This window comes from Falco cherrug, chromosome 5 (assembly GCF_023634085.1).
Source record: "Falco cherrug isolate bFalChe1 chromosome 5, bFalChe1.pri, whole genome shotgun sequence".
Classification (NCBI taxonomy): domain Eukaryota; kingdom Metazoa; phylum Chordata; class Aves; order Falconiformes; family Falconidae; genus Falco; species Falco cherrug.
This window is the reverse complement of record NC_073701.1, coordinates 40969197-40990288: the sequence shown is the minus strand read 5'-3', so window position 1 is coordinate 40990288 and position 21092 is coordinate 40969197. Positions and strand designations below refer to the sequence as shown.

Below are 21092 nucleotides of genomic sequence, written 5' to 3'. Positions count from 1 at the left end.
TTCTGCCTGGCTCGTAGACTGGTATTAGAGATGCATTTTACAGGTTTCCTTCAAGTTGAAAAAGCTCATCTTCTTCACTTTTGCATACAGTTCTCATCCAGTGATTTCATACAGACTGAGATGTTTGGCATGAATATATCCATCAGGATCTGTAATGAACATCTGCTGTGGTGAGAATCCTGACTTTTAGTTCTGTATCCTCTGCTGAATCATACTGGTGTCTTCACTGGGAGTCAAGGTGGAGATTTTGTAGAATGGGAGTGTAAGATCATAAGCTTGTAGGACTGGACTGGTATACTGTACTATCATAATCTACCTTGAAAGCAGATATTATAGTAATGTGAACTGGCTGCAGCTTTATATTGCATTTTGCTCCCCCCCCCCCCAGCAGCATGTTGATATGTTAGCTGCTTCACTGGAGAAGAACACAGAGGTCTGAAGAACAGAACATTAATCTTTTTCTCCCTTTAATGGCAAACATTTAACTTAAAAAGGTATCCTTTCTTTTATCTGGTTTTTGATGATCTACAGTAGCCTTGTAGAAAGTTGCTTTCTGTCTGGACTTTCTTGATAGTCTTTTATGAGGTATGAACATGCTATTTTAATACCCCACCCCCCCCAACTCACATTGAAGATTGAAGCTATTTTTGATCAAAGAAGATTTGAGGATTATTTGTAATGTGTTAAAATTTGAATGTAAATAATTTTGCTAAATTGTTGTGTTTTCCTCAGATATAAAAATAAAATAATGAAGAAAAAATAAAGTTCACTGTGTTAGAAAAGAATGGAGGGTTTATTGGACTTTCCTTTTTGGCAAGGAGTGCAGGTTTTAAAAAGGAACACAACATAAAAAAAATCATGTTCTAATTTATGTCAGAAAAACATTGTTAAAAGTTCTTTATTATTTAGTTCTATCAGTTGTTGCAATAGTGTTGTGGAATATTTTAAACATGAAGTTGCTTTACAAATAGCTTTTTTTGTAGAGACTTGTGCTGTAATTGCAAGAACATGGGGCAGTTGTACTCATTATACTTCCAAATTTGTAAGCAAGTGAGATATTTTTTTTTTTTGGTGTTTGTGTTTTCTGCACGCATTGTGAAAATCTCCAGCCTCATAACTTTTAATTGTTTACTGGTACTACACAGTTGAGAGAACTAGAAGTAATGATGTTCATCTACTACTGCCCGTATATTGGCAAGAAGAGCTCTCTAGACCTGTGTCAAGAGGGAGCCTGACATAAGATCCATTACTAGCTTAATGGTAAAGAGGAGCAGGCAGCATTGGACAGAGCTAGTACAACTCCCTTACTTGGTATTATGTATAAGAAAGATGGGGAGAAAAGGGCATGCAGCAACATTTTTCAGTGTGTCTCGGTCCTTTGACTAATGAAGTTCCTTTGAGTCTTCCTGCAAACGCTTGCAGTTTAGTCAGCGGAGGCTTTACAGGTCTTATCTCCCTGTGCCAGTGTGTCTGAATGTGGGCCTGAAGCTGAAGTAAAAGTTCTATAGCAAGCTCAGATCTCCCAGGGAGCTAATTTGGGTCTGAATTCTCTGTCGCAAGGGATTATTATTGCTTAATCTGCTAATAATGTGGGAGTCTAATCAGGTTACTTTACTTCTGCATGCTGATGTATTAAGGCTTGCTGCTTCTTCTGTAGAAGAAAATAACAAAATTCCTACTGTGTTCTGAGAAAGGAAGTTTGGGTCTGCAGTCTGCATGATGTGTCAGAAAAGACTCCCTGTTTTATCTTTCAGTATGAAAAAGAAATAGAGACTGTAACATATTGAGGACAGTGCTAGTAAGACATCATAAAAATCCAGCTGATTTGTTTGATTTAGTAAGTTGTTTCCAAAAGTTTGTAACTCAGATTAGTTATTACTGGTAATTCAGTGACACAATTTTCTGAATGTTCTTCAGACTGAACCATGTACTGTTCAGCAATTACCATTCTGTTAAATTCCCTCAAACAATACACACACCTGTCAGGTCAGTTTTAAGATAAATTTTTGATTTTTTTTTAAAGTTATTTTACATAAGAAAAGAGATAGCATCTTTATTTTTTCATTTTAGTAGTGGAAATATTCAGAGAAATATTAATATTTTCCAGTAAATGTGATAATAGAAATTTCCCTTCAGTGTTTTCACCTGACATATGACATCATTTGAGTTATGAAAAGGATGAGTGAAACTGCCTGGAAACCAGAATTAAATCAGTCGATCAAATTCCATGATCTACATCTTATATATGGGAAAAAAACCCCACCCAAAACCAAAGCAACCCCCAAACAAACAGGTTTGATAAGGCTAAGTTATACTTCAGACATTTTGCTTTTATTCCAAGGTGCTGGTAACAGTATAGTATAGTAATATTTTAAAATATGACACTGTTTAGAACTTGGAGTTTAAAATGGTCTCAGTAATGACTGAGTCTATTATACCAAATTCTGTACTTCACTAGTAAATACGGTGGCTTATATAGATTTTTAATGATACTTAGCACAAACAGTCCTATCACATAATAATGTATTACTGCACAGGACTGTGTAGAAGGTTAGCTAGTAGGGGAACTAACGAAAGAGCAGTTTAACAGAATTTGGCATGATATTTCCTAATTACTATTTGATGCTAACAAAGAACTTCAATACTGGACTAGATCCATGTGGTGTGGGAGTCTAAAATAGCATTTTACAAGTCAAAGTGCTGAAGTTCAATATGGTGATGTAAAAAAAAGAAAAAAAAAAAAAAAAGAGCTTGTTCAGTGGTTTGTGTTTAGCGAGACTGTGCTGGTGAACTTTACTAGGTATCTATGCACTTTTCACTAGGGAGCACTCATATCTAGGCCTAACTCGGGCTGAGTAGTTTGGTATCTGCCTTCTGTGCACATTTGTTTTGGGTTGAAGAGGGAGGCTTCTGTGCATGTTTTGGAGTGTGTTCTGGGAGTGCTGAGCACACAATGGCAGACCCTGCACAAACCAGCTGGGACCATGCTTTGAACATTTGTAGCTGATGGTAGTGTCTGGTGAGGTAGGACTCCTTGTTTAGTTTGGTACTGACTCCTTTAGTACAGAGAACAAGTTGTTAAATCTGACAGTGAGAGACCACTTACGGATTTATGATGTATCCTGAAGGACTCTCCTGCATTATTGATTCAGTTTGACCAAGAATACGTATTCAGTTAGAAGACCAGTACTGTTAGAACCAAGCACCAGTCTGCTGAGCATTTCTCCCACATTTTTCTCAAGCTCTGCAACTATTGCAGGTCTTGTACAGTGATGAGTGCTATGGATAACATCCTGCTTAATGGAAGGTTAACGAAAGGGAAATTAATATGATACTGTGCTAGGAATAAAAGTATCAAGCCCAGTTTATTCTGAAGTGTAGTAATGCAATGTTTAACGCATGACAGGACAGAATGATGCAATTTCAGTTTGAATTGACTCATCTGAGAGCTCCAGATAAATCGTACTGCTGCCATGAAAGTTACTACTATCTAAAATAATTAATACAGATATGACCTTTTAAAACATTTTAATAAATACTGATAGATGTTTTATGCCTTTTCAACTGAAAATATATTTTGCTTATTACAGTTCGAGAAGGATTTCAGATCTACAGGCAAATACTGATGTAGTTTCACTTGTGCAGCTGTTATATTAAATACAGAGAGAAGATTGTTTTGTTTTAATGTATACCCTAAACTTATTATTAATTACTGGAACTGAGAAGCTGTGCTCTAATTTACATCAGTGGAACAGAAGGAAAAGAGAAGTTTGCAATGTGACTAAAAGTAGTGGTTGAAGTACCAGTTGCTGTGGCGTATAGTCCCAAAACTCCTTTAGGACTGCTTAAGTGCTTCAGCTCAAGGTATTACTGCGTTCTGGTTCTACCTAGATGTCTCGAGTCAGAGCTAAGAGCTACTGAACCATACATGGAATAGAAGAGGGTGTAGTCCTTTGAGTTTACAGCCCAAAATATCAAACGGATAAAAAGAGGCCTGAAGATACGTTACTTTAGCCCAGATGTACAGGATACAGTACTAGGATTTCTCTATTGTCTGAACAGCTCTCTTTCCCTATTATACTGTTCTGTGTATAGCTCATGCACTTAATTTTTTTTTAAGAACTGGTATCAGTCACAACAAAGCCTGATACTAGTTTCACCACGTATTAGAAGGAAGGTTTATAGGACCCTGAACCCTTCTGCAACAATAATGAGCATGAAGCAGATCACAAACCAGTAGGCTTTACAGTGCTTAAAAAATTTGGGCTGTCTGCCAGAGTTGGAGTTGCTGAGAAGAGACAGTAACAGGAGAGGGAAAGTGAAAAGGCAGTGACAGGAGTCCATGGAATGAATGAAGAGAGGTAACAATGGAGTTCAGTAGGCAACTGGAGTGAAGTTCAACTTCCAAATCCTTGGGAACTATTGAAAAAGGTAATTGTCCTGTTGGTCAGGAGGCTGCTGATAGTCCTTTTGGTGGCAGAGGTTTTAGTTCTGTTGTTGGGAAGTCTCATCTTCATAAGCTGTGGGCTGGGTTCTAGTGGCTTAACATCTTTCCTTCTGATCCATCACTGAGGCAGCCGTGAGATGCTTGGTCTCTCAATTATTGTGCTAACAGTCCAGAAATAATACCTTGCAGTTCCCAGCTACGTGGGAGTTCATCAGAACATGATACAGCCTTCGTCCTATGGACCAAATGTTTCAGCAAGTCCATAAGCAAAAGCTGAAAGGTCTCATGTATCCCAGAGTAATTTCTGATTCTCATCAGTTAGCAGCTTTTGATTAGACTACTTGTGTATTCCCTCGTTAGGGTTTTTGTGAAGCTTTACACATAATCTAAATCCCTTTTAAGGCTCTTAATTGTGCAGATGGCTTTGCACATACTAGTTTTATCCCATGTGATTAGTGAAGAATTTCTCAAAAAACATTCCTCCCCAAAAACTTACACTTACCTTCAGCATGGCAGCTGCAAGCAAGTCTGTCTTTTTAAGTGATTCATTGTGTTAAAGAAAAACAAATATTCAAGTGCAAGCATTTTTGTGTCTGTACGTGCATGTTTGAAACAGCAGGCTTTTTAAATGGGTTTGGTTACAGCTTTTCAGATGTTTCAGATATGCTTATTTATTTCCTATTTCTAAGCAACTATCTAAAGCATCAAAGCTCATTAAAGATGAGCATCTCTCCTTTGAAAATATGATTGTGATTATAAATTCCTTGATGAAGAATATAGGAAAATAAGTCACCTTTGCTTTTGAAAGCACTGGGTGCATCCTGTATATCAAATATTTAATTGCTGTATGACTTCCTGAAATGGTCTGAAAAACTTAGATCTGCTTCTCTTAAAATATTTTTAATAAATTCAAGTACAGCTGCTAAGTCAAAAAGTAATAGAATTGGGGTCCTAAATTTTATGTAAAGTGCATATGCCATTATGCCCGATAAGAAGAATCTTGTTATGCTGTCAGAATATGAGCGATTTAGGAAACAAAAATCAATCCCCCAAAAAACCCTTAGCAAGTGAATGAAATGTATTCAACATAAATATTTAAGACCAAACAGTGGATTTAATTCCTACAATTTGGAAATGGTTTAACATCCCTTTTTTATCTCTTTCTCCTCTTGTCAAGTCATTGAGATCAGCAGAAATTGGTAAACCAAAGCATATGTCTTCTAAATTATGTTTGTTCTGCATAATAGTGTAATATTCTTCTTTTTTTTTTTTTTTTTTTTTCCCCACAGATACTTTCAGTAGAACAAGTGTTGAGAAGCAGAAGTCTTTACTCTTGGTTGCCTACTATCAAGGACTCATCAGGCACTATCTTCAGTCTGTTTCTTCAATATTTTTAGTGGAACAGGGGGAGAGCTTTCTTCAGCGCTTGTCCATCTGTCTCAGCTGAACTTGATCTTACTGTTTTTCTCGTATTACAAATGCCTAAGAACAGCAAGGTAGTGAAAAGAGAACTAGATGATGAGGTCATTGAGTCAGTTAAGGACCTTCTCTCTAATGAAGACTCTTCAGATGATGCCTTTAAGAAGAGTGAACTTATGGTTGATGATCAGGAAGAAAAAGATGTAGATGTTGAAGAAGGCTCAGATGTAGAAGATGAAAGACCTGCTTGGAACAGCAAACTCCAGTATATTCTGGCACAAGTTGGATTTTCTGTGGGATTGGGGAATGTGTGGCGATTCCCATATCTGTGTCAGAAAAATGGTGGAGGTAAGTCTTGTGATAGCTAGTTGTAGCTAAATGATGAAGCTAACCTTTCAGGTCTCAAGGTTAGCAGAGATATCCACAGTAAAACTTGCTCCATCGTGTCAGGTTTTTCTTTTAACTTCTGCCAGAGCCTATGAGGAAAGCCCTATATTCTCTCTAGAGAGACACATCTGTTAAAGTAAGTAGAAGATTCTTCTAAGATTCCATTTGAGGGGAGAAAGTTCTTGATATGACCTTAACAAGTGGTCAAACTAGTGGCTAAGCAAAACGCATATTTATGAAGGGGTTGCATTATTTAGGACAGTGCTATTGTGCTAAAGTGTTTTTTGTTGTACTTGGACAACAAATCAAGGCATTAAATCTGCATCCATTTTAAAGATCAAAGCAGTGTTCAGTCTTGAGTATTTAGCAGTACTAAACTTCATATCTCTACTTTTTAATTGCTTTTAGCTCCTAGGCCATTTGATCACAATTTGCTTTTATGAGAACAACAAAATACTGTAGGAGTGGAAAGGAATTTATTTTTTTTTACTGATAATGAGTATTTTAAATCATTACATTAAGGGAATGCATTTGGTTTGTGCTCTTGCATAGTTAACTGTTTTCCTAAATAACAAGTTATCTTTCACTTTGAACAATAATGTTAAGCAGTTTGTTAGCTGTCTGTCTATGGTCTTGAATGTAGTAGTATTGTGGCTTAACCCCAGCCAGCAGCGAAGCACCACGCAGCTGCTTGCTTGCTCACTGCCACCATGCTTCTAGTGGGATGGGGAATCAGAACAATCTCAGCCCATGGGTTTCACAAGAAGAGTTTAATAATTGAAATAAAGCAAAAATAATAATAACAACAACAACAACAACAATAATTGTAATGAAGGAGGGAGGGAGAGAGAAGAATAAAACCCAAGGGAAAAAAATAAAAAAAACCCACAAGTGATGCACAATACAGTTGTTCACCACCTGCTGACTGATGCCCAGCCAAGTCCCTGAGCAGCAATCGGCAGACCCTGGCCAACTCCTCCCAGTTGATGTATGTTCAGCATGATGTTCTGTGGTATGGAGTATCCCTTTGGTTAGTTCAGGTCAGTTGTTGCTCCCTCCCAACTCCTTGTGTACCTGCTCACTGGCCGAGCATGGGAAACTCGAAATGTATTTGATTTAGAATAAGCACTACTTGGCAACAACTAAAATGATCAATTGTGTTATCAGCATTATTCTCATACTAAGTAACACGGCACTGTGCCAGCTGCTAGGAAGAAAATTAACTCTGTCCCAGCTGAAACCAGAATAACTGAAGTATGAGGCTGGAGACCTTCCTTCTTCTAATTGCAGGATTGATGTTTTTTATGTTATACTGTTCTCTACTGTACTACATTAATGTACATTCTATTGTAGCTAATTGCTGAAATCAAAACAAACGTCACTTTGTGATACAAAAAGTGAATCTGTACTACAGAATAGAAAATAAAGAACATTTTATTCATGCTGGATTGTAAAAGTTGAATGATGACTGATGTAATTGAGGAGTATAAAAATGAGCCTAGAATATACCCAGAGTATAATTCTGGACTTTGTTTTCTCTCAGTCAGTTCAAGCAGTAAAAATGAAGTTTATACTTCAAAATATTCCATCTTCAGGATAAAGTCTAAATTCTTTCATATCTAGTTGTTGCAAGATTTTTTTCACTCTCATTTAACTTCCTTTTTGTCTCCACTATTTCGGAGAGAAAGTCATTAAATGATTGATTCAGTGATTTGTGTGGAATCTAAAATTTTCTTAATCTGCGACTGATATTAACAGAAAACACATTACATGTCATTTCTCAAGAACTGTATGTAGCTTTTCAGTGGATGGCAGTCTTATGTAGTCTACTAGACAGTATAGAATTGATCACTTCTCATTACTAGTGGAAAAAAATAAGATATTTTTTAATTAACAATTTTTAAACCAAACTGATATATTGTTAAAGGTTTTTTAAACTATTACAGTGTTTATATTCTGTGTAGTGTCAAGGATACCACATTACAGTGGTTTGTTTTGTATAGTTGTGTCCCTTTTGAAAGTCCGTGTTTACTGTTAGTTAAACAATTAGTTTGCATTTAGTTACTAATTTTGCAAACCCATTGGATTCTCCTTTGAACCAACAAAAAAGATCCATTGGTATGCTCCTTAGGCTGTTGGTTTCATAGTCAGGGACTTTTGAAGTTACTCTGCCACTGAGTGTAAATTTAATTCACATCAAATATAAATGTTTTAAATTCGTAATTTCACAATTTAGAAAAAAACAGAACCAACCTTCAGGAATTATGGCACTTTGATTAATCAAACTTGAAAAAATAAATATGGAGTCATTTCTGGTTGAAATCAAATGTTTTCCCTTGTGCTGTGATTGCAGGAACTTGGATGTGTAACATGATCTGTGGAGACATAGTATTTTCTGCGCATGGCTGAGACAAGGATGTATTTGTCTTTTAACAATAATTTGGCACCATTTTAGTGAATTGCAACCTTTGGAACAACAGAGAAAAGCAACTGATCATTAGAGCTAAAACTTTCTTGGTTTTCAAGTTAATGAGAATGCAAGATAGAGAAGGTGACACTAAACATGGAAATGTGTAAAGTAAATTGGTGCTTGTATATATATGCACAGAGGGACAGATAATTCTCACAAGTGTGTAAAAGAATAGGGAGAGGGAGGGAGGGACAGATTCAAATGCATGGGAAAAAAATCTACAAATTTTTATATGAGGCTTCAGTTCCTGCTACACTGCATTGATACTTGGATGTCTGTCGATATCTTTCCAGTCTCTGTTTCTGGGTCTGGTCTGTACCACCAAAACAACTCCCTTAGATTTTATTTCTTGTGATTCTTTAACAGTTTTTCCTCTTGCTTTAATTCATATAAACTCATAAATATTTAGAGTAATATCTGGCATTTTTTTTATGTTCAACTAAGTTACAGCTAGACTGGATAGCTCTTTGCTGGCTTCCACACTTGGCTCTTTCCAAGAAAAAAAGTTTGTTGTGAGAGGTGAGAGAAGAGGCTAGTGTGCAGCTGGGACAAACTCTGATCCGCATTGGGGAGGTAGCTGTGATGCAGGAAGTAGCAAAAGCGGAAAAAAAGATGTTGGGAGGAGACAGAGCACTCCAGAGTGCTCGTTTTCTTGACTTTGGAAGAGAGGGAGGGCCCAGAGGAGTTTCAGGCTCTGTGAATGAGGGGCTGAAGGTGCTCAGTAAAGTTTTTAGGAACTAACTGGATATCTGCCTCCTTCACCTCCGTCCTCACCACAGGTCCTCCTTACCTCTGGTAGGCAATGCCCAGTCCCCACCTGGCATTTAAGGCACCTCTCCCACTCTTTGCAGCCTAACAGATAAAAAAGCTGTTTCTTCCTTGATGCCTCACAAAGGTGATTTACAATGGTGCTGGGTAAGCTCTGACTTAGCTTTAGAGTTTTGTTATATTTATCATTTCACTATATGAAGGCAAATAGGTTTGCCTGTTCAGATAGGCATAGTTCCTGTATAACAGTTTCATAACTTGTTAGTATGTAGTATTGTTCAGAGCTGCCTCCGCTTCCTATGATTGTTGATGAGCCTTAAAAATAAACCGCTCAGATCTACCCAGTCTTGCTGTGAGGCTAACAAATAGTGACAATAGACCTATATTTTCCTGCTGCCTATTGCTATCGTCTGGTGAATAGCTTGCACATCTTCACTTCTTTCAACAAAATTTAAAGTTCATTCTGTTTGGTTGTCATTTTTCTGTGGGATTAGCAGAAATAAAATGGTACTTTCACATATTGGAAGTAACAAAACCAAACTAAATTGGCTGTTCTGCTAAAACAAGTGATATTTGAGTGAGCATTATTATGAAGACAAATAAACATCAGGTGCTTCTAGTGTTGCAGGTGTTACTGGGAGTCTACAAAATACTGCACACAGATTTTTGTGTTGCATTTTCATGAGAATTAACTCAAATTTCCTGATTTTTTTTTTTTTTAAGGTCGGTCTTTTTAATATTTCTGTGACGTAAAAAGTCCAAAGAGCTAGTAAACAATAACAAGCAGATAAAAGCTGTGAGCAACGTAGGGAAATCTGTAGTAGATTATCTTGCCATTTTGTTTTTAAAAGATTGGCATGGGTAGAGTCATATCATGAGTTTTTATGGTTAAGTAGTCTGGATTTTCTACTTAAATACAAGATGATTGAACAGTGAAGTTCTGTAGTCATATAAAAAGCACAGCAACTATTGATAAGAACTGCTGAGGAAATAGGTGAACCGTTAAAGACCGAGTAGTCATTAGAAGCTACAGTCTCATTGTCTAATACAGGTGGAATGGGAACAAAGCAAGTATTCCCTCGTATTCCAGCGTTGAGTATGTACTCAGTGGCTTCATTATTTAGCTTTTTGTCAGTAACTTATTATCAGCGCTTTAAACTGTATTATCAGTCTCAAAATTTAGTTGTACTTCAGTGTGCTGAAAATGTCCTATTTTTATTTTGCAAGTGTAATTCTTCCTTAAAGTTTATTGGCTAAGGGGATTTTCATCTTTTAAGCATAGTTTTGTAAATAGGCACACCTGAACATATTTAAACTGTGAAACGCTAGTGATGGGAAAACTATCCTGTCAGTAGGATAGATTACAAACCTACAGATAAAACATAAAGCCTTCTATCAGGGTTTTCCTGATAAAAGCAGTTTGTATCCTGTAATGGTAAATAATTTCACTTACAGAAGCTTTGTAGACTGTAAGCCTATACTGTTTTGTTGCCTGCTTGTTGTACCTGTTGAAATTTTAGCATTTGACATAGAAAATAAGCTTATCTTCATCTGAACATCAGCTTCTTGCTAGCTTTCTGTTAGTAAGTTTCCAGTAAGCTGCAAAAATCGGGATGTCTCTTCAAGACAGTGTTAAAGCTCACCTTCATTGGTTAAGAATTGAATCGGACAGCAGAAACGCAATTAAAAAATAGCACAACAGCAGTTGATACATTTGGAAAGCTGTTACATTTTTCAGGTTACATTGAAAATGGGTAGGAGAAGAAAAGTTCTTCTGTAGTATCAAGATGGTAATGATTATATCGTCTTGCATTACTGCTTCTGAAGTTATTTTCCAACTCTTTAATCACTGTGAATCACGTAATTTTGTGTTATTCCGTGCCCCGCGCGCCCCCCCCTGCCCCAAGTATTTATAAGAACTTAAATCAAAATCAGTGTTAATATTCTACTTCCCTCAATAATATTGCCAAATGCAGTGCATATTGTAATCTCGAGAGAGACAATTTACCAGTTATCCCATTATGGTGCTTTGTTAAATAAAATTAAGAAATCAGCACAGTGCTGTGCACAGTATTAACATTCACCAGTTTATGAAATCTTTTGTATCTTTTTCTTTCGTTCTAATGAAGAAGGATGAGCTATTTTTTTAGATTTATTTTTTCCTTATGAAGTTGAGGTGATTTTTTTTTTAATATGCAAGTCAGTGTTGAAGGCTGAAATATGCAAAAAAAATGACTTGACGCTAGAACAGTTTTGAAAATCTAGAAGGGAGACCTGGGTGTCCTGAACTGCATGGAATTGTAATATTCAGAGGTCTGTTTAGCTTGTAGATGTAACGGACAATATAACTAATTGTAGAATGCTGTTCAAGGCCAGCATGTAGTTTATTGTTCTAATTCAAATAAAAGTTACCATTCTCCAATATTGTAACTCCAAGGACCATGTTTACATGCACTGGCAAGTAAGAGACAGGCTGAGCTGATTCCATAGTGATTCTGTTTGGTGATGAAGTGAAGATGTCTTAATGGTACTTTGAAGTATGTCTAGCTTCAAGGGAAGCCTGAAACAGAATACTTCTCCGGAGGTGCTGTGGTTTTGTGTTGACTACAGGGCACCGAAGCTCTTTGCAGCTGTGATACACAGTTGTATAATCCAGCTATGTCCAAACTGCATCACACTGAAACTCATACATGCACTGTTTTCCATTATGCCCTTCTTTTGGGGAGGGGCTCAAGATCAGAAGGGAGCTCAGCAGGTTTGAATGATCAGAAGATCAGCACTTCAGGTGCTCTGCACAAGCCCTGCAGTATAGAGGTGAACTCTGCTGACTACTCACGCTGAATTACAGGGTTGTGTCATGTATAATGTAATGTGGATTTAACACCACATTTATGTAATTCATGTAGTTGAATCTAACTGATAAATCTTGCAATTTACATTGATACTGCACCATAAAACACGCACGTCAGCCCAGTCTTTAAACATGTGCTTAACTTTGCAGCCTTGTGATTAAGGTTGTGGACTGGGACACTGAAGAGCTGGGTTCAGTTCCTGCTCTAGTACAGTCATCCAGTGGGATACAGGGTAAGTCATTTAGGCCCCAATTTTTTTGAGCTGTTTAGGCTTCTCTCTGCTCAGTTACACAACACCTGTCTCATGAAGACCTCAGGTATCATTTACAGTAGTGTTATAAGATTTAAAAAACTATGTACTGTTGGCTTTCAATTAATTGTATGACCAAATTTCTAAAGACAGTGATGCCAAAGGTTCTAATTTGCAATGTGAATTAACAGTATACTTCTGTCTCACAGGAATTTTGAGAGAATGTTCATGATAAATCAGGGATATTTGATGGTATTATTTTGTCTTATATATTCTTAAGACAGGTAGTACCCCTCATTTTGAAATGTGGTGGTTACTCTGTTCCTCAGTTTTCCTCACATTTATTCCCTTCTGTCTGTTGTCTCTCTTTTCATGGTAGAAAGTAAGTCCTTTGCATTTTTTCTGTTATGTGCATGTACAATGTGAACCACAGGAGACACCAAAGTACTGAATGGGAATGTAGCTGCTACCTCAGTAGAAATAATACTTAAGTTGACACTCTGTAGTGTGCTGAAATGGGTAGACAGACCATGATGTTTGGCTCTGGGAAGGGAGTATTGTAAACGCAAACCCAGTATATTGTTCAGAGCCTGGCATTGGTTTTGACCAAATGCTACTCAAACAGTATCATCGCGTATGATATTACCATATGAAAATAAAACACAAGGAGCTATTTAGTTGCCAAGAATAGCCTATAGACTGTGAGGTAAATAAGATCAATATTCTTTGTCTGGTGCATCAGTAGTGTTTTTCAGATTTTACGTCCTCTGTCGTTTTCCTACTGTTCTTAGACTCAAGACTGTACTTAACTCCATGCTTAGGGTCTTTCTAAGATCTTTGTAATAGAAGGTAGTGTCCAAGTTGTGTGTATTTCATGAAGAGCAAAATAGCAAGTGGACCTGAATAGGAGTGGGTGGTACCAGAAAATCTGAGGCCTTCTGCACAGGTTAGGAAAGTTTAACTTTACTAAAATAAACTGCATTCCATGAGGTAAGCTGTCTACTTATGCAAATGACAGTGTATTTTGATAGACTCCTAAAAAAGCCCTAGAAAGTTGATGCTGGATGAAGAAACTTAAAGTAGAACTTAGTTGGAGTGGAGGATAAATCCCAGATTGGTTTCTGAACTTTGCCTGGCTTCTTCCTCTTCATGGGGTTGAATAGACTTGATTATACAAATTAATAGCTCTGAGCGTAAGCTTCTGAGGTCTTTAAATCTTTGTTCTGTAGCTTGTTTCAACATGCCACAGGCTGCATCTCTGAAGTGCTTTTCTTTAGCCTTAAAATGGTTGCAAATCAAAAGTCCTAAGCCCTTTGAGTTAGTTGGCCAGCACAGGACTCTATACTGCAGCATAAGACCCACACATTTGAAAATCACATGTCACATTGCTAATTGCTGATGTCTGCATGTTTTGTTAGTTCTAGTACTAAGTACTCCGCAATACTGAGGAAGTTAAGACTCTGAACTTGTCAGTGTGCTTAGTGTATGGTTGTATTTGCTTACGATTAGTTTTAGTGAAATAAATGGAGATATATCCTGAAGTTAGAATTCTGTATGACCGCTTCCTGGGAATAAGACCTTGAAAAAAGGAATTGTTTTTTATATATATACATATATATATATATATGTATAAAAGTGAAGCAACAGTTACATTTTCCAATATGTCTTTAAGGAAAGCTTGTGAGTACTGCAAGATCTGGATCTATAATACTCCATTTCATTTCCATCTCATGTGTCTAGTCTGTGTCTGTAGCCTGGTAGAAATGGACTGATACCGTTTTCTTGCTTAGATGGGTAGAATCGTTATTCTGTAAACTGTGAAATCCCCTTTCTTGAGTATCTGAGGTGTACATGGAGAAATCAACAGACAATCTCCTTAAACTATTTAAGACTGGATGGAAATCAGAATGTTTTATGCCCGGTGTTTTCTATATTTCCTTTATAAATTCAGCCTTCCTGCTCTGTTATAAGTCAAGGTATAGAGTTTTATAAGAAATGTTGATTCATCTCCTGATTACCTCACTATATTTCCAATAAGTGCAATGAAATGCCCAAAATTTCACACAAGCAAACAAATAGTTTACATAATCACTTGCTTCGGTAAGGATTGCCTCAAAATGCCACAGTGCTTTAGAAATTCAGTGTGTCTGGGTTTTTCATCTTATGTATGGCCAAGATTCAGGTAAAATTATTCATTGCATGTGATGAAAAAAGCTTTGCAGTGAATGACACTAATTGAAACTTGAAGCTATTACAAGTTTTCACATTTTTTGTGTTGCATTCTTAAGTCTTCTTCCACTCACTCTGATTTATGTTTTGTTCTTTTCATAGGTGCCTATCTTGTGCCATACTTAATCTTGCTACTGATAATAGGGATTCCACTCTTTTTCTTGGAGCTTGCTGTGGGGCAGAGGATTCGCCGGGGGAGTATTGGTGTGTGGAATTACATCAGCCCCAAACTTGGAGGAATTGGATTTGCAAGCTGTGTAGTAAGTTTTTAACATTAATTGTGGGGTTTGCTTTCAGTCTATATGATTTAGACTGAATCTGCTGCAGGGGAAGGCCACTTGATTCGTAGGTGGGCGTTAAAGTCAGTTTACAATGCTTTGGAAGATCTTAAAACTTAAATTAGTACGTTAAAAAATGTTGATACTGGTGTGTCTATAAAACTAGCCAACTCGTATTTTGTGATTCTTTTGAAATTAGGAACTAGGGAACAGAGTAGTCTTCAGTAGAAAAAATGCATGTAAAAGTGTAGTTGTTACATGATAAATGCAGAGAAAAGTGAAAATTTAGAAAATGTCAGATACTTTAATGGGGCAAGCCATTCAGTTCTAATTTCAGCTTATTTTAGTTAAAATTATGTTCAGTGGCTGATATGCAGAAATATGCAGAAGTTCAGTAGGCTTTCTTTTCCTTTTTAATTTACAAATGTAGTTAATGTAACTTTTTGGTCTGCCTTTTTTTTCCTAATAGGTATGTTTCTTTGTGGCCCTGTACTACAATGTCATTATTGGATGGAGTCTGTTCTACTTTTCCCAGTCTTTTCAGCATCCATTACCGTGGGATCAGTGTCCTTTAGTTAAAAATACATCTCATACCTGTAAGTCTATATTAATGTTCTTAAAAATCATATAAAATCAAGATTTTCAAAAAAGGGTAACAAAATACAATTCAAAGACATGTTTGTGAGAAAAAGTGTTGTATGCAAAGCTGTTTTTCCATCTTTTATATTTCTATCTTTCCATCACATTATAATTTATAATATTTGGAATAAATGCAACAAAGAAACCTAATCTAAAATAAATGTACTTGGAAACGAACATCACTGTGAACAGCATTTTAAAGAGTGTGTTGCAGAAAAAAAAAATCTGTTAACTTTTTTCTCTGACGTTTGGTACTGCTCTTCATGCTTTCTTGGTGAAAAACAAAGGTGGAAGAAGGATATTTCTACACTTCAATTAGTAGGATACTTCTTGGTGAATGTGAAATGTGTTGCATTACTAACAAAGCAGAAAATGCAAAACTAAACATCAATAAAATGCATGCGATAAAAGCATTGTTTGCTTTGTAAACCGATAGAAATAAGATAATTGGTCAGTGGTTTGTTGCTATAATGAGGTGGTCTTTACCTGGACATATTATACAACAGCATTAAAAGTTCCTTATCCCTTGGCTTTGGTTCTCTCGTAATAGTTATACACTTTGCGTTATCCTTGCTATTGAAATATGAAATATTTCTTTTAATTTCTTTTTATTTCAGATCCTAAATTTTCTTTAAGTACCTTTTGTGGTGGTTTTTTACCCCTTTAATAAACAACATAACCAAGGATGTTTGAAAAGTTTTACGAAGTTTTTATATTGTCTATGCCGGAGTTGCTTGCTTCAGTTGTTTGAAATAACCAGTATTTGTGAATGTTGGCGCACAGTCAAATCGACTGTATTCCACAAGCTATTGTCCATTAATTGAGCCACAGTGGTTGTTTACATACTCTTATCCTGTCTAAATATTAAGATATGTCAGCTTAACTTCAGCAGAGGTCATCTGAACTAAGCTGAAACAAGGAAAAGTGTTGTAACTGATAACATCCTATCATTTTTGACAGTTTATTTCAGTGAAGATCCGACACCTGTGTTAAGTTTCTTAAAATCAGTATATTTTTCCTTAATAACTCTGACTCAGGACCTAGTCTAGAGATGTGATTGATTGTCAGATATAAGTAATTTATTCAAATGTTAAGTAAATATTTTCTTTGAAGATTTTTTTTTCTATGTGCTATATGTCTAGAGACAAAATTTCTTAAAATCTTTGGTATTACGAGTAAAGCAGAATTATGGTATCAAAAAATCACTTCTGGAATACACAGCAATTTTTTTTTAACATAGAATGGTTCCTACACAGCTTTCTCATCACTTTGGTATCATCATGTTGTTATTTTATCATTTATATTTATAATAGTAGTTATGTGCCTGTTGATTTGAGTGTAATATCAAAGCAGACATAACTGAGAATTTGTTTTCCGTATTTTTTCAAAATTGTGTTCATTTTCAGAGAAATACTTTTTATAGTATGTAAGTCACAGTACCATATGTAGGTAATCTAATCTGATGTGTAATAAATGCAATGCATGTCTTCATCTAGGCCTGCCTACTATGTAGTACTTCAGTGAAAAATAGATTCTGCTTGGTACTCGGATTGGCGGTATGCAGAGGGATACGTTGTTGCAAAAGGTTTTTTTAAAAAGACATACCCAGAATCTTTCACTGATACGTTACTTTTTCTGTTAGACAATGTCTTAAGACTCTGCCAGTTTAATTTCTCAGGAAATTATGATGGCACAATTGAAACACTGAGAATTGGTAGAACATTGTTACAAAATGTTGGGAAAATACTTAAGTCCTGAACCCATTCTTTACTTGCTAACATCTCTTGACAGTTGTGGAGCCAGAGTGTGAAAAAAGTTCTGCAACCACTTATTACTGGTACAGAGAAGCGCTGAATATTTCCAGCTCTTTGTCAGAGAGTGGGGGTTTAAATTGGAAGATGACTATCTGCTTGCTGGCTGCCTGGGTCATGGTATGCCTAGCCATGATCAAAGGCATTCAGTCTTCAGGCAAAGTGAGTATACTGTTTACCTAAATGACGGTGTTTACTTTGAAACATTTTATGACATTTTTGTGCATCACACCCTCTGTTTACTCTCATGAAATCTGTAGGAGCAGGTTAGCAGCTGTGACTTGCCCTAGTATTTGTATAATCTCAAGTAGAGGAATGTTAGTAGTTAAGCTTTAAAATTGTAGTAATTTTAGTGTGAACTGTAGTAATTTAGCAGGAATTGAGAGCTGAAGAATCATTTCTGTTCTCATCAACATAACTGTTGAAGTAACTGCACCTCATCTTTACTGTACTGCATACGTCTGTGTGTTTCTGAATGTCTAAGGAATTAGGTTTCCATGCATACTCACAGTATGATAGTGGTGCACCCAGGTCCTCAAATTTCCACTTTCATTGATATGCATGCTTCTGTCATTAACACAGCTGCTTTTCAGGATTTGGAATTGTTTCTTTTGACTAATGACTAACCAACTCTTTACATCTGAGTACAGTCACCTTGTCTTGTTCCTTTCCATGCAGCCAGCTGGATTGGTTAGTGAATGATTTGCCAGCTCTGTTGATCTCAGTGGGATTTTCAGATGAAAAATAATCTGTTCTAATAGCAAAATTCTTTGCTATTAACAAGTTTGGCACTGGGGTGGAAATTTCTGTGACTTCCTCAGGGTATTTAAGTTAAAGAAACAACTAGCAAGTTTAGTGAGAATAATTTTACTAAACTTTGAAGTACAGAATAGATTTGTTTTTCAGTGATGGAGAATGTAAGATGAGTTTATATTCGTGCTGCGTATCTTTACTATACTATGTACTTGAATTAAAGGGCATTTGTAAAGTGAAGCATTTCTGAAACAGTCTACTGCTGTCCTCGTTGTCATCTCATTGAACTCATTTGAATTTCCCTGGAAGCCCAGCAGTTTGTTATCAGTTAGTCAAAACAAGGACAACTGTATTGTTTTAATACAGTACTCGATTTATTTTACAGTCATGTGATTGTGCTTTCTTCTGCAGAGACATGGGGAATGGGAAGTGTTCAGCATATTCCTTAAAGCATGTGATTTTCAATTCAGTCATATATCCAAAAGGTACTGAGTAGTGAATGAAACTATTGAAACTATAAGTCCATGAATATTATGTGAAATTTCTTATTAATGTTTTTCAGATCATGTATTTTAGTTCCCTTTTTCCTTATGTGGTACTTCTATGCTTTCTGATCAGAGGACTGCTCCTTAATGGGTCAGTGGATGGCATTCGTCACATGTTCACACCTAAGGTATGTGCTTAATTTCTGTTTGCAGTGTGTTGAAGTTTCAGTGGCAATTTGACCATTTATGAATGCTGTCATTTAAGCTTATTGTTTTCGTAGAACATTTGGCCATATTTCTGTTTGGTTAAGTTGTAAAATTATTATTGACCTTGGTGGCATGATATCAAGCCCCAGGGTCTAAAATCTCTTAAGTGTTCCAGGGGTCTGTGTAGTTACCTCCCTTAGGTGAAAGGTTCCCAGGTTTAGATGCCTTTATAAAGCTAAGTAACTGAAGGTGCTGTTTACAAGATTTGGGATGTTTAGAGAGCTCCAAATACTGAAAAGAGAAGTGAATCTTAAATCTTGCCATACTTTAGGATTGAAATGCCTCGTTCTGGCATGTCACAGTGAAATGCCTTACCTGGAACGTTGTCATGGCTTTACATAATTAACTCATCCTTTTTGGAAGAGGACAGATTTGTTCCTCCTTAGAAATAAATCGGTGATGTTCGCATAGCAGCCTGAAGTACAGGAGACCTGTCTTTAATACTGAAGTACTGTAAGTACTCCCCACTCAGCTTTCCTTACCCTGTTTCTTATGGTTGTTGTGCCTAGATTTTTTTTAATAAAAATGTATTTTTTAATAAAAAAAATACAGTTTTTATTACTGTCAACTTCGTTACAGGGAGTGTCTTAACAGAACTTTAGATTTTATAACTACGGAGGTGAGGAGGGATATTATGAACCATTGTTCTATTCTATGATTGTTTAGCCTGGAGGTCTAAATTCTGCCTCCACCCATCTGAAATGCTTGTAACTGTACAGGAGCAGCATGTTTGAGTAGCCCGAGCCATACTTGGGAATGTGTAATGCTGGGCTTTATATTATATTATGAAATGGACTTCCCAACAAGTCCATTTCAAAATACAGTTGAGCAGAACAGGACTGATGTTTCAAAAATGAAAGCCAAATAAGGTGATCAAAATCAGTGCACATAGTGGCTAATGCCAGATGACAGGGTGTTGTCAATTGTTTTGATTCCAGGTGTTTTGATTCGGTGGAGAACTGTCGTCCTATAAAAATGACCTTTGTTAGCTATCACATTGTTACTTCTTGCATTGTGATACGCAGTTATGCTCCACTTCACTCATTTCCACCCCTTTAGAGAGCTGTGGTTCTGCAGGAACTTGCATGCAGCAGATTTGGGAAATCTGAGGAACAGAGCAATGTAATGCTTACTGATGAAGAGAAACTCCTATGGCAGAGATGGGATCCCCTTGAAGTTATAATTTGGTTTCTCAACCACAGTGTTAATGCTTTCTTTAACTAGGAAAGTACCATGAGATACCGAGGGGAAGTAAATGCCAAAACTCCCCTTGAATACAAATGCCTTTTCGCTCTTCACTATTTCATTTTTCTTGAGTTAGACCTAAAATAAGTTGCAGCTGATGCTTACTTTGTAGTTACATTAACTTAATTATACAGTTGTTTCAAGTGTTCAGATAAACTATCTTGAAAGAAAAATGGTTTTTAATTTCTTCTGCTGGTTTCCAGTTCTGCGTTTTGAAGTTTAAGTTGTGCTTTAAATTTGAAGTTAGGAAGCCTGTATGTCAGAGACAGTATATGTGAATATAAACCTGCAAAAATATTTTCATTATAATCTCTGGTTGTTAATGTACTTGAGCACTAGTTTGGCCTGTAGGTTTGTGTGAAACTACCTGAAGGAATTCAGACTCCCCCACCTGTTGTTAACACAGTGGAGTGAACGGAAACAGTTTATTTGGGCAGGCAGACTGTAAAAGGGATTGCTAAACTATCTAGGCTGAAAATGATCCAGGTAGATAGACATGAGAGGGGAGGGGGAGACATCTTCTCAGCCTTGATTAGTTGAGAAAATGACCACATCTGACCACCGATGATCACACATTCCCAGCGAAGAGTTGTGTCAGCACAACAGAGGAATGGCACACATGGGTGCTGCTACAGGAGCACGTGGCTAATGAAGAAGGGGCATATTTCTGTGTTTGGTGTGGCTGATGAACAAAGCAGAAATTCTAATCAATAACCTTAATGAAAAGCCTGAAGGTATATGAAAAGCCCACTGAAGTCAACTATTGCAATGAAACTGTAGGACTGTGTGAAG

General features: G+C 36.6%; 1 protein-coding gene across 4 annotated transcripts in view; it reads left to right on the top strand.

Moving 5' to 3' along the window:
• Positions 1 to 21092, top strand: part of SLC6A15 (solute carrier family 6 member 15) — a 38846-nt gene that overhangs the window by 5158 nt on the left and 12596 nt on the right. For all 4 annotated transcript variants that reach the window (XM_055712214.1, XM_055712215.1, XM_055712217.1 and 1 more), the window contains exons 2-6: positions 5737 to 6214; positions 14925 to 15082; positions 15570 to 15696; positions 17531 to 17712; positions 18866 to 18976. In XM_055712214.1, coding sequence (XP_055568189.1) covers positions 5926 to 6214; positions 14925 to 15082; positions 15570 to 15696; positions 17531 to 17712; positions 18866 to 18976 — 867 coding nt within the window. In that variant the 5' untranslated portion in view covers positions 5737 to 5925. The remainder of the gene's footprint in view (positions 1 to 5736; positions 6215 to 14924; positions 15083 to 15569; positions 15697 to 17530; positions 17713 to 18865; positions 18977 to 21092) is intronic.